The 14931-nt window shown below is 37.9% G+C and overlaps 1 protein-coding gene across 4 annotated transcripts in view; it reads right to left on the reverse strand.

The window, feature by feature from the left end:
* dsd (attractin-like protein dsd) overlaps positions 1 to 14931 on the reverse strand; it is a 71300-nt gene that overhangs the window by 25642 nt on the left and 30727 nt on the right. For 3 of the 4 annotated variants that reach the window (XM_068347301.1, XM_068347298.1, XM_068347299.1), the window contains exons 8-12: positions 14567 to 14747; positions 12667 to 12978; positions 11645 to 11710; positions 10580 to 10775; positions 9425 to 9493 (exon numbers count right to left, since the gene is read on the reverse strand). In XM_068347301.1, coding sequence (XP_068203402.1) covers positions 9425 to 9493; positions 10580 to 10775; positions 11645 to 11710; positions 12667 to 12978; positions 14567 to 14747 — 824 coding nt within the window. The remainder of the gene's footprint in view (positions 1 to 9424; positions 9494 to 10579; positions 10776 to 11644; positions 11711 to 12666; positions 12979 to 14566; positions 14748 to 14931) is intronic. The other variant, XM_068347300.1, reaches the window with a different exon arrangement.

A 14931-nucleotide genomic window follows, 5' to 3' on the forward strand; every position in this document is an offset into this window, starting at 1 on the left:
GCAAATGTTTATAGGTTGAACAGGCTGACATAAGTCTTTATTATATTTTATATGAAATATCTATTTTAATATTATTAATGTTTTTAAAATATTTTATTCTAATTATTCAATACTTCTTATATTGTTTATTTATTTCCTCATTTCCTTTTCTAACCGGGCTATTTTTCCCCGGTGGAGCCCTTGCGCTTTTAACATATTGTTTTTCCAACTAGGGTTGTAGCTTAGCTAGTAATGATGATAATAAATTTTCAACAAAAGCATAGGAACAGATTCAGAGGGAAATAACTTGAGCTTCTCAACTCCAAGCAAAACGGATCGAAGAGGTACCATCTCGGGTCTTGGCAACTGTTTACGCATACTGTAGGTACTAGTTGGTCGGTCTAATTATCTTTCTTTTTTTATGTTAAAAAATCATGAGATGATGATGGCACAGAATTAATGTTAATATATTACAGAAACATGGCCCAATTTTCAGTGGATTTAATTAATTACTAACCTCATCCCAGTGGGAACTTTAAGCAAATCAAAATGTAAGAAAGATGATCAACCATACTAGTTTAATGACCCATAGTCTGGCTGTTTACAGTAGCAAGAAAAGATGGTAATCATTTAAGTATACTATTACTAATATCTTTATCCTACTAACTCACAAACATGTAACTATAGTCAATTTCTTTTAGCGTGGCAGATTTGCAACAACTCGCAGCTGTGCCCTTTTAGCTCGGAAAAAGTTTCCTGATCGTTGATTGGTTGGATGAGATAATTCTAACCAATCAGTGATCGAAAAAGTTTCCTGATCGCTGATTAGTTGGACGAGATAATTCTAACCAATAAGCGATCAGGACACTTTTCCGAGCTATAAGGGCACCGCTGTGAGTCGGTGCAAATCTAATCTGCCTCGCTAAAAGAAATTGACTATAGGTCTGTATATTTTTTCTTTTTTATAAGATCTACAAAACAGGAAGTTAAATAATAATGAGTATAATGAACCTAAAAAATTTGCACCATAAATTTCATGGTAATGCTCAAAATGCAACAACGCGTTTAGGGCGGGTAAAATCATACCAAGTTTTTTAGTTTTTTAAAGTCTTTGTACGATGAATTATTATCTTATTCGAGCAAAACACCACAAATCTAATAAATCATTTCCTTCTCAACTACTTAAATGCGGTTGAAAATTCCTGTATCAAACAAACAACAGTACAGTACCCTACTTTTAACCTCAAGTCTCATATCGATTTTCCGAGCGGTAACAAGCCTTTCAAACTGACAGCCATGCCGAGTATCACCTTTAATAAGAATTCTGAGGCATTATCAGTTGAGGGCTTACCTCATTACTATTATAAATCCTTACTATTATTATTATTATTATTATTATTATTATTATTATTATTATTATTATTATTATTATTATTATTATTTATTATTATTATTATTATTATTATTATTTGCTAAGCTACAATCCTAGTTGGAAAAGCAAAATGCTATAAGCCCAGGGGTCCCAACAGGGAAAATAGCCCAGTGACGAAAGGAAACAATGAATGATAAAATATTTTCAGAACAGTAACAACATTAAGATAAATATTTTCTATATAGACTATAAAAACTTTAACAAAACAAGAGGGAAAAAAAATAGATAGAATATTGTGCCTGAGTGTACCCTCAAGCGAGAGAACTCTAATCCAAGACAGTGGAAGACCATGGTACAGGGGCTATGGCACTACCCAAGACTAGAGAACAATGGTTTGATTTTGGAGTGTCCTCCTAGAAGAGCTGCTTACCAGAGCTAAAGAATCTCTTCTACCCTTACCAAGATTAAAGTAGCCACTGAACAATTACAGAGCAGTAGTGAACCCCTTGGGTGAAGAAGAATTGTATAGTAATTGTTTAGATATAGTGACCTTTCTGATCTTATCCTTTAAGACTACATTACAACAATGTTTTGCCTAATTGGAACAAAAGTATAAACAACTCCATTACTGGCCCCCGATTATTCGACGATCATCGACTGCTATGAGAACGAGTTCTCACCTCCCGAACTCAGTAACTCAGTTCATTCATTGGGTATAGCACTGCATTCATGTGGTCTGTCTTCACTCTATTCTTACTGCCTTCATGTGGTCTGTCTTCACTCTATTCTTACTGCCTGACATTGCACGATCGATCGAAGATATCAAAGAGGACTAAAACTAATAAGGAAGATTTCGATTCAAGTTGATAGCCTGAAGGTGAAGACAAAGGAAGAAAACATGACCTAACGACTGTATCATTCCTTTAAGTTCTTACGTTAACTTAAGGTTATCAAGCGATACCGCGAGAACACAAGGGAGAGCACAGCGATACACGTGGGAGACACACGGGACACAGAGTCGCACTGAGATAAGGAGAGCGTCAAGATGATATCACGACGCGACCAGAGAACTTACTGAGGGTCGAGACCCAAGCTAGCACGCGGCCTGACTCGGGATTAGCCTCAGGGGACGTATCCTTCTGCCTGAGGTAGTCCTCACAGAAAACAGAAGTAGGGTAAACTACACAAAACTCTAGTCGGATGAGAGGAGATTCCAGGTACTCCTAAGAAAGTAGTTCGAGGTAAGTCTCCGTGTTGGAACAAACATGACCTAACGACTGTATCACTCCTTCAAGTTCTTATGTTAACCTGGTAGATATTTTTGGAATTCTGCTACACTGTATAAAAGTACAGTACCAATGGATCCAGAGCCCAATGCAAGGAACTACTACTGTACTACTTTCCTACAGTGTTAAAAAATATAGATGTTTATGGGGTGTTCAAAAGCCACGAATGTAGGCTAATCATTATTAAAAGGTCTTTTAAGACCAGAGCCATAGTGCCTTGAGCTTTCTTCCACTCCTAGACAAAGATGTTCACCTGCCAACGGTTTATTCTCAAATGTCTCTCCTTTTTCCGCCTCCCAATAATTCATTGTAATTGATGCAATCTCTAATACTTTTTTCCTTGATGGCCAAACCCAACCTTCATGCATATTTGATCAGGGGTCCAGAAGCTTAAGAAGCAAATTCAATGATTATCAAATGTTTTTCTACCTTTGTTGCCTCTTCAATACAGTTAGTTGAAACACAATATCTAATCGGTAAGCGGAAAGGATACTTGAGCAATTTAATGGCCCCAGGAGGATGTTTTTGTTCGCCAATTAAAATCAAACAATCCTTTGAGATGTACATATCCCATCCAACATAAAGGATTAACAATTAAATTCTAAAAACACTGGTGACTCTGATTCTTCAAAATCGTCTGGGTAAATCTGTAGTTTTATTCCAGCTGTTACCAAGTTGTGGAATGATCTTCCTAATCGGGTAGTTGAATCAGTAGAACTTCAAAAGTTCAAAGTTGGAGCAAATGCTTTTTTGTTGACCAGGCGGACATGAGTCTTTTTATAGTTTATTTATGAGATATTTGTTTTTGATGTTGTTAATAATTTATATATGACATGTCTGTTTTGACGTTGTTACTTTTTTTAGAATGATTTATTGTTAATTGGTTCTCTTCATTTATTTATTTCCTTATTTCCTTTCCTCTCTGGGCTATTTTTCCCTGTTGGAGCCCCTGGGCTTATAGCATCTTGCTTTTCCAACTAGGGTTGTAGCTTACCTAATAACAATAATAATAATCTGTTAAGTTTCAAAGGTAAAAGTTTACAATTTGATCGCATCAGTAAAGATTTATACTAACAGGTGAAGTTTGTCAATAAATATAACAAATTTAATCTAGATTACTTTGTTAATTGGGAATTCACCAAATAAATGTTCATGCTTCTCCTGCTACCCACTACACTCCGAGCAGGTGATTGGTGTATCATCAAAATAAAAAAAACAAAAACTACAGTTACTCTCTCTTGTAATCTACAACCTCTATCTTAGGCTTACAAAAACAAGGGTTTGTAATTACTGTACATAAAAAAAATCTAAAAACTAATATTGCATAAAAATCTGTAAGTCATGAAAATCTAAATAAACAAATCACAAAAAAATAGTCAACTTGTGGACCGATCTACCAACAACTGTGATTGTAAGTCATGCTTATTGAAAAACACTTAATACTGCAAAAAATAACTGCAAAATGTAATATATATATCACTGAATATCATTCAACACCAGAAAGAAAGGATGCTTTACCTAGGGAGTGCATGTGAAATCTTAAGTGAGGAAAGAAGTTCTACCCAGAACAATCTAGACGATGTTCATGTAACAAAAGCGAATAAAAGGATTGCTAGAGCTTCAAAAGACTTTGAGAACCCAGTGACCAAATCAAATTATAGTTCTTACCAGCTTTTAGCTCAAAAACTGAACTTTACATCAATACAATAGGTTTGAGAAGCCTTTGACAAAAAAGGGATTTTGACGAAGGAAAAATCTATTTCTGGGAAGAGACCTGTGACGCCGGTGAAAAGGGTCCTTCTTTACACTTTTCTAATATAAATCTTCCAAATATACTAGAGAAAGATAAAAGCATGGAATGCAGAGGTTACAACCCTCGCGCGATCACCTTGTGGGTGTCGTGTATTTAACAAGGGCGTGTGTAAACCACTATTCACAGGCTGTCTTCCATTTAGATAATCCCTTCATCAAAGGGGAGGGCCGTGATAGGCCCTAGAGAACACAGTTGGACTACCCCACCGACACCAACTACGCGCCCTCCAGGTCATCCTTCTGTTTTGGACTTGTACTTATTGTTCATCTAATATATGGCTAAAAAATTTTGACGCTTGGAGAGGATGAATTATCTTGAACGTGCAAAAGCACACGACTAAGTCCTTAATTTTGCTATTTATGGTGGTCCTAGAACAAAAAATTACCTGCAACCTGATAATTTCTTAAGAAGATTTGATTTTGCACGGAAAGTGTATAAAAATCCTCGTCAACTAATACATAAGGTCAAAGATCAAGGTCGAGCAAAAGGTCGAGAAATAAGCTGCCGCGGCAGAGGTCTGCGCTCAACTTAGTGCCCCTCTAGTTGTTGACAGGTACTAACAAGATTAACACGCGTACCTATACGCCATCGACGCAGTGTTCACGAGCTTTTATCGCCACTCTGTTTTCGTATTAGTTAGCTCCTGCGCCTAACTCTTTAACTCTCCCAGCAGAACTCTAAATACAGAATGAACAAGAGGGACACTCAGTAAAGTGTAGACCTCCGGCGCAGCAGCCTATTTCTTGACCTTGACCTTTGACTTCAACATGTATTAATTGGCGTGAATTTTCATGCACTCAAATATAAACCAAGTTTGAAGTCTCACTGAAAACGATGCTCAAACTTATGGCCGACTACGTAAATTGGACATTTTGCTTGACTGTGACCTTGACCTTCCAAAATGTCATCATTTCCAACTTTTTACATAACAGTTAATCCCTCCAAGTTTCATTACTCTATGATTAAAATTGTGGCCAGGAAGCTGTTCACAAACAAACACACACCCAAACACATAAACAGAAGGTAAAACATAACCCCTTTCAAAACTTCATTAGCGGAGGTAATCAAAACAAAATAACCTAAAACAAAATAAAGAAGTTGAGAAGTTCACTTTTTAATCTTAAACTTTCATATTTGGTCTGTGAATATAACGGGTGCGATTCAAACTAGGTACGATTGACTGGTTTGCTTGGCCAAATAATCATTAATTATAAATTACTTAGTAGCCTTCCGATAATGCTTAACAGCTGGAATCTGCCTTCCGATAATGCTTAACAGCTGGAATCTGCCTTCCGATAATGCTTAACAGCTGGAATCTGCCTTCCGATAATGCTTAACAGCTGGAATCTGCCTTCCGATAATGCTTAACAACTGGAATCTGCTCCAATGCAAAACCAAGTAACAACAACATTTCTCACAGTGGAATGCAATTGATTAAAGAGCTACACTAATTACTAGATACAATTTTGGTAAACTCTTAATCCTGGAGTGTACCTATCAGCAGTTACTAAGTTTAAATATTTTGAGAATTATTTCTGAGAATTATTTGAGTCCCTTGTTAGGCTGGAGGAACGTAGAGAGTAGAGGTCCCCTTTTTGTTTTTGTTTTTGTTTCACTTGTTGATGTCGGCTACCCCCCAAAATTGGGGGAAGTGCCTTGGTATATGTATGTATGTATGTACAAAACTAAGATATTCTGACGATTATGTGAGAGCGGAGGTTTAATACCGAAAGAACATTATAATATTTAAGGATTTTAGTAACCTATTGGAAACATCCCTCCCTGGAGATCTGCTAGACTTGGGTTCGAGACACGCTCAAGATCGATAGTTTCGTGTCCACAATCTCATCATCCTTGGGAACTAATGGGAGCCTACAGATCTACCTGCTGAGGCATCAGCAACTATTGCCAGGCTCTCCATGGTCCTAGCTTGGATGGAAAGGTGCTCGGGCTCTGATCATATGTATACTGCATATGGTCAGCCTCTAGGACATTGTCCTGCTAGGGCAATGCCACTATCCTTGCCTCTGCCATTTACGAGCGAAATTTAAACCTTTTAAGGAAACTAGATCAAAATACCCTGAGGTTTTCATAAAAGAAAAAGCATTATTGAAACATACTAAACACAGATTCCCTTAATACCCTGAGGTTTTCATAATAGAAAAAGCCTTCTTGAAACAAACTAAACACAGATTCCCTTACTTCCAAGTAATAAATGAGTAACAGCAACTAAATACTGTTCGAGATCATGACACCCCAACTGGAAATTTCCAAAACCCCATGAAATACTTCTACTTCTCAAAGTTTCAGGTCACACAAAAAACAATTAACATGAGGGCCGGATAGTAAGCCTTTGTACGAGGATAGTAAGCATTTGCACGGGGATAGTTTGCCAAAGCCAGTTTACTATCCCTGTTTAAATGGGCCTTTGGGGACATTTTACTCAACTTGTCTTAGAACAAAAACTATTGGGAACAGAGCTTTATCACTTATTTAATCAAATAGCTGAATTAATCTATTTTCCATTGATATATAACACTGCATATTCTTTTAATTTTTTATAGCCGTAAATAAGATAAAAAAAAGGTAATAACTTGATGCAAAATACGTCCAATACCGCCAAAGGGAATAGAATTCCCTGGATGTAAAATACATTCAATGGAACTCAAAGTGTTAATAGATTTATACTGAAGAATGCAATTTGGGCCTGACATGTATAACCTTGAATTCACTAAAATCTATCACCATCATCATCTCCTCCTACGCCTATTGACGCAAAGGGCCTCGGTTAGATTTTGCCTGTCATCCCTATCTTGAGCTTTTAAATCGACACTGCTCCGTTCATCATCTACTTCACAATTCATAGTCCTCAGCCATGTAGGCTTGGGTCTTCCAACTCTTCTAGTGCCTTCTGGAGCCCAATCAAATGTTTGGTGGACTAATCTCTCTTAGGGAGTGCGAAGAGCATGACCAAGCCATCTCAAATACATAAGTCAAATAAATTTTAAAATTTGGGCTTATTCACAAAGTTAAAAGTCATGGGTCTTCCAACTCTTCTAGTGCCTTCTGGAGCCCAATCAAATGTTTGGTGGACTAATCTCTCTTAGGGAGTGCGAAGAGCATGACCAAGCCATCTCAAATACATAAGTCAAATAAATTTTAAAATTTGGGCTTATTCACAAAGTTAAAAGTCATGGGTCTTCCAACTCTTCTAGTGCCTTCTGGAGCCCAATCAAATGTTTGGTGGACTAATCTCTCTTAGGGAGTGCGAAGAGCATGACCAAGCCATCTCAAATACATAAGTCAAATAAATTTTAAAATTTGGGCTTATTCACAAAGTTAAAAGTCATGGGTCTTCCAACTCTTCTAGTGCCTTCTGGAGCCCAATCAAATGTTTGGTGGACTAATCTCTCTTAGGGAGTGCGAAGAGCATGACCAAGCCATCTCAAATACATAAGTCAAATAAATTTTAAAATTTGGGCTTATTCACAAAGTTAAAAGTCATGGGTCTTCCAACTCTTCTAGTGCCTTCTGGAGCCCAATCAAATGTTTGGTGGACTAATCTCTCTTGGGGAGTGCAAAGAGCATGACCAAGCCATCTCAAATACATAAGTCAAATAAATTTTAAAATTTGGGCTTATTCACAAAGTTAAAAGTCATGGGTCTTCCAACTCTTCTAGTGCCTTCTGGAGCCCAATCAAATGTTTGGTGGACTAATCTCTCTTAGGGAGTGCGAAGAGCATGACCAAGCCATCTCAAATACATAAGTCTAATAAATTTTAAAATTTGGGCAAATTCACAAAGTTAAAAGTCATGAGAGTTCTTATACAAAGGGAAAACAAAAAGGTGCACAAACGGAAAACTAAATGTCACCAATTACCATGAACATAAGAACACAAGAGGAGCAACACTACAAGACATGAAAACTCCTCCCAATAAACTTAACAGTGAATAAAACATAACTGAATTTAAAATACAAAAAATCACATGGTAAGAAATTGAACCCATAATTATAAACAGATTCAGTACATATGCACAATATCCAAATCGAAAATAAACAAATCCACATGGAAAAATGACACATGGCATAAAATTAGTGAATGTAATCACTCTTAACAAGTCACACTTACGAAAGAATGGTATATTAAACAGGGACTCTAAAATATATGAGTTGGATCAACCAATATCATTATAAAAAGGAGATTGACCAGCCCAATGAGTCGAGTTCAACTCTCAAAGAGCTGGCATGGTGCAACCTAGACAGGTTGCATGGAAGTACGACAATCTAGGATTAATGATTTCATAGTGGACAAACTTCCACTCCAATGGACTCGAATTAAGCTATATTATTATAGCCTATACTGAAGTTTGAGAAAACTTTGTACAGCCTGTATGTGCTATTTCCTCAAGATTATAAAGAATACTCTTAAAAAGTTGCCAAACTAAGTCAATTGGCTATCAATCTTTTAATTTGTTGCACACAAGAATCAATCAATGCATTTAGCTTTTCCACTGCCGGAACTAAAGCTGTACTTAAACGTAAAACCAGTTTTCTCAAACTTTCTTCCTGACAATACTGTACTTCTGCAAAGTGATTTATTCTTTGAAATTGTCAGAAAGAATATCAAACACCTAACATATGGTTTATCAAAGTTACCTGACAAACTCAAAATATCGTGTTAAAAGAAAGTGTTCTCTGCAAAGGTTAGAAAAAAATTATGTGCTGAACACAAGGCTCCAAACAACAAGATTTGATTATGGGATGCATTTAACATTCATGCACAATGAAACAATCAGTCAAGCAGTCTAAAGATTGGCATCCCTTCTCATGCAAAGAGAGTTCGTACCACAAGGTTACAAAATGGTAGCAGACTGAATTCATGCTCGAAGGGATGCCCCACACGCACGGAAGAGAGACACACACGTAAACGAGTGAAAAGAAATGAGGGACAGAAGCAGCTGACACCAACATACCACCACCTTAGTTGGCCTGGGTCCCTCTTTATTTAGGAGAACATTACTCAAACTCATCACACCTTCTGGCTGTTAGAAACAAGACAAATAGTTACACCTCTGCCAACAGAGACAACACGTGTATTACAAGTTTTGTTTGCTCCTTTCAGCCTACAATGTACAGGGGTTTCCCATTCCGCTGACGATACTGTTGAATAAAACGCTCGGAACGGATTACAAAGATCACCATCACTCTTTTATTACACCCCTTTGAACCCCCAAGGAAACTCCTGCTATAATATTTAAGAGTGGGATGGCATATACTGGCAAAGCTAATACTGGAAAACTGCTAATCACTCCATGCAGTAAGCAGGATTACATCTAACAATTTTAGCTAACTCCAGATTATGAAAATAAAAAAGGTTAACAATTCAATACAAACACAAAAAAGGAGCAGTATATTAATAATAAAAGAATTGAGCTACCGCAAAATAAAAACGTAAAAATAAACTGCAGTACCATCAGTACATACATACATATACCAAGGCACTTCCCCCAATTTTGGGGGGTAGCCGACATCAACAATGAAACAAAACAAAAAAGGGACCTCTACTCTCTACGTTCCTCCAGCCTGACAAGGGACTCAACCGAGTTCAGCTGGTACTGCTAGGGTGCCACAGCCCACCCTCCCACATTATCCACCACAGGGGAGGGTGGGCTGTGGCACCCTAGCAGTACCAGCTGAACTCGGTTGAGTCCTTTAGGAGGGTGGGCTGTGGCACCCTAGCAGTACCAGCTGAACTCGGTTGAGTCCCTTGGGAGGGTGGGCTGTGGCACCCTAGCAGTACCAGCTGAACTCGGTTGAGTCCCTTGGGAGGGTGGGCTGTGGCACCCTAGCAGTACCAGCTGAACTAGGTTGAGTCCCTTGTCAGGCTGGAGGAACGTAGAGAGGAGAGGTCCCCTTTTTTTTGTTTTGTTTCATTTGTTGATGTCGGCTACCCCCCAAAATTGGGGGAAGTGCCTTGGTATATGTATGTATGTACCATCAAATGTATGTAATAACTAATCTAGCTTTATGAACAGTTTAGCCCTTGTATGTTATGAGAAAATCTAACAATAAATGCCTGTAAACCACAAATCACTCGAGCAAACGGAAAATCAACATACAAGTTTTACCTTTATTTGCTCCAAGCACTTGTTGTGGGTGCACGTGCTGCCACACCAGTAACAGTTGTACGTGTTGAAAACGCAAGAACGGCAAGACGACTGCTCGTTACAGAGGGCAGTCAGATTATGCTTGACGGGGACAGATGGACAGACATCAAACGACGACTTGTCCTGGTCGCGAATGGTTTCACAGCGAGAAAGAATTCTGAAAATACGGTGGCACAACATTAGCAAAAGGAGACGCTCTATTCAACAAGTTATACATATCCATTTTAAGCCATTTTCCATGTACAGTAGTAAAGTCGATAAGTGGCACTAAAGTAAAAGTAATTTGTAAAGTCAGAAAGTGGCTCATACGTAATGGTAAAATGTAAAGTAAAAAAGTGGCTCTAAGTAGAAAAATGGCTCTAAAGTAATGGTAACATGTAAAGTCGAAAAGTGGCTCTGAGTAGAAAAATGGCTCTAAAGTAATGGTAACATGTAAAGTCGAAAAGTGGCTCTAAGTAGAAAAATGGCTCTAAAGTAATGGTAACATGTAAAGTCGAAAAGTGGCTCTGAGTAGAAAAATGGCTCTAAAGTAATGGTAACATGTAAAGTCGAAAAGTGGCTCAAGAGTAATGGTAATATATCGGACAAAAGAAGGTTTTCAACTTGCAAACATTTGGAGATAGAAAAACAATTTGAATTGAAATCATATATCTCAGATATTTTATCAAAAGATTGTATACTGTAATAAGATAGAGAAGTACTGTATTAATACAATATGTCACTTAATACAGTAAGGTAAATGACATTTGCAATAACCTGATACAGTACTGTATTTATTTGATATGAAACGGGACTATTCGGTGACTTTGGTAGCTGGAAATTATAGACATGGGAGTCAGGTTAGATCTCACCTAGGCCAAAATTTGACTTACAATTTTATTTACAAACATCTTCTTGGAACCTATTAAGTTTGTAAGCTAAGGACCTTCTTTATAATAAATATATACATGTTCCTTTCATCAACAGAAATAGTATGGGTTTCGTATCAGCAGACATAACGACACTACAGATACGAAGGTATCTTACCTGTTCCAAATGCATTTGCGACCAGGAAAAGTAGCTATGCAGTCGTCTTTCGAGAGAGATTTGCACCTGAAGAGAAAAGGGAAAATATCTATAGTGTCCTTATATTAACAATCAATATTATATAACACGATCGCTCGGAGAACCTACCGCTGTAAGCCATATAAACCCAACTCTTGAAAAGGGTAACTACAATATTATACTTTTAATACTCTTGTTGATATCTAAGAAACGTGAGAGTTACATTCATACTTTTATGGATCTTGCCAGAAGTATTTATTCCTGAATAAAAGGTGAAATTAGGGTAACTCATTGGAAAGCTATAGGAGATAAACAAAACTACGGAGGACATTTCACATTTCGCACCCCACAGGTGCTCTATGAAACAAAAGTAGAGATTGGGTAGCCAGGTGGAGGAAAGAAACATAGATTAAGTACTCAAAGAAGTAGGTGTAGCTAGGAGAAAAAGGAAAGATAAACAGTACATCGCAAGAGGTGCACCAACCACCTATAAGAAGAGGTTTATTGTTTTGGCTTTCTTTGTTTCTTAACTTGCCAAATGCTACTCTGAATCTCCCTTCCACCTTGCCCAGTCCTCGGACCTTATTTCAGAGTAAATCCTTCCAACAAGCTCCATGAGCCTTGAAATCTGAATTGGTAATATCTCTATATTACTGATTAGTCACAGCAATAATCCTACGTCTTTATTCTTAAAGGCCACAAGTATCTGAGTTAATAATAATGGATAAAATGGCTTTTATGGCAACAAGCAGACAGTCCTGGGTGAAAATAAACTTATCTCGGTCAGAGGTATCAAAATGAAATGTAGATACCATCCACACACAGACTAAAACTTAACCAAAAGGCATTTTATTCAGAAAACGATCATAGGGAAATCTATAAAAAATATCAATACATAAAAAACCAGTGTAAAGTTCTAGCCCATACACCATAACTCCAAATACCAAACTGGGAAAACAACTTTTTGAAAAGCAAAAGAAAAACCATGCCGATATTAAACTTACTCTCCCGGATGGTAGCGCAGCACAGACCCCAGCATTTTGCCGTTAAAGCCGCCCACTACATACATAGCACCATCGTGCACGAGGGACCGGTGACCGTAACGTGCGATGTCCAGATAAAGATTAGGGGGTCTCTGCATGGTGTGCCACTCGTTACAGGTGACGTCGTACATTACGAAGTCCGCGCTGAAACATTTGGCCCCGTAAGAGTGCGCCGTGTCGTTGTGGGTGTTCCCACCGAAGACCAGCATTAAGCCTTCCACAAGGACGGCAGAATGTAGGAACCGAGGCACTGGTGCTGGAGTTTGAAGATTCCTGCAAAAAAAAAAAAGTTAATCGTAAGACTTCCAAGGGAAAGAATTGATAATTTTTATGTTGAACAGGCTGACATAATTATTTTTATAGTTTATATATGACGCAGTTCCGGTAGGCCCTGCTGCTTCTTCCGATGCCTTAGATGACCGCGGAGGTAGCAGCTGTAGGGGATTCAGCATTATGAAGCTTCATCTATGGTGGATAATGTGGGAGGGTGGACTGTGGCACCCTAGCAGTACCAGCTGAACTTGGTTGAGTCCCTTGTTAGGCTGGGAGGAACGTAGAGAGTAGAGGTCCCCTTTTTTTTTTTTTTTTTTTTCATTTGTTGATGTCGGCTACCCCCCAAAACTGGGGGAAGTGCCTTGGTATATGTATGTATATGAAATATGTTATGATGATGTCACTGCTTTTAAAATATTTTACTTTAATTGTTCATTACTTCTCAGATCGTTTATCTATTTCCTTATTTTCCTTCCTCACTGGGCTATTTTTCCCTATTGGAGTCCTTGGGCTTTTCCAACTAGGGTTGTAGCTTAGCTAGTAATAATAATAATAATAATTAACTATACAAGACAATTCTGGTCTTCCGGACTTTATGCTCATATAGGGAATATTATCTTCAAGAAAGTATAAATCCTTAAATTACTGATATAATATATACAGTACAAAAGTAATTTGTATTTCATAATTAAGGCAAGTATTCAAAATATCTTTATTTAAATATTTTATAATAAAAAAGAAACCATATTCTCCTTTTTTAAATTGGTATTCAAAAGATATTTTTCTGAAAGTGATCACAGGTAACTTATCTCTGAACAAAACTGGAAAATATCATCGATATTTCCGTAAAAAGGATGGAATTTCATTTCTAATTTATCCCGAAACCAAGAGTATAATAAAATTTCTATAAGGCTTACAAATACTTTCCAATAAAAATTACCTCTGTACAGTACTTATACTGTATTCAAAACTGCAAAAGCAAGTAACCACAAGCTTATATAGAGAAATTATTTCACGAGATGAGTTAGCAGCTAGAGTGGATATGAATGTGTTGAGGTGGTTTGGCCATGTTGAGAGAATGGAAAATGGCTGTCTGCTAAAGAAGGTGATGAATGCAAGAGTTGATGGGAGAAGTACAAGAGGAAGGCCAAGGTTTGGGTGGATGGATGGAGTGAAGAAAGCTCTGGGTGATAGGAGGATAGATGTGAGAGAGGCAAGAGAGCGTGCTAGAAATAGGAATGAATGGCAAGCGATTGTGACGCAGTTCCGGTAGGCCCTGCTGCTTCCTCCGATGCCTTAGATTGACCGCGGAGGTAGCAGCAGTAGGGGATTCAGCATTATGAAGCTTCATCTGTGGTGGATAATGTGGGAGGGTGGGCTGTGGCACCCTAGCAGTACCATCTGAACTCGGTTGAGTCCCTTGTTAGGCTGGAGGAACGTAGAGAGTAGAGGTCCCCTTTTTGTTTTGTTTCATTTGTTGATGTTGGCTACAACCCAAAATTGGGGGAAGTGCCTTAGTATATGTATGTATGTATGTATTTCACCTTAAAATCTCACTCCAATTCACGCTTAACAGCATTCCACTTACCAAACAAGCTTGTTAGGATCAAATGTCATAAGGTCCGATACGACGTGGCCTTGCGTTTTAACGGATCGCAGCCCTCCGTGAATATAGACCAGTGATGTTACGGGATCCCACAGGGCAGTGTGGCCATATACACCGTGAACAACGGCTCCTTTAGTTTCTAAGGTTGTCCACGTACTCTGTTCTGTTGCAAGATATAAAAGCAAGAGATAAGTTAAAGGAACTCTTAACATGAAAACCTAAGCCAAATTGAAATACTGTACACATTTCTTAACTAGAACTTTTAATTGAAGTACTTCAAATTGTATGAAAAATATTGGTACTTTCCTGTTAGTGGCCCACCATTAATTTCCGATATAACCCCAAAA

Source organism: Palaemon carinicauda, chromosome 23 (assembly GCF_036898095.1).
Source record: "Palaemon carinicauda isolate YSFRI2023 chromosome 23, ASM3689809v2, whole genome shotgun sequence".
NCBI classification, from domain to species: domain Eukaryota; kingdom Metazoa; phylum Arthropoda; class Malacostraca; order Decapoda; family Palaemonidae; genus Palaemon; species Palaemon carinicauda.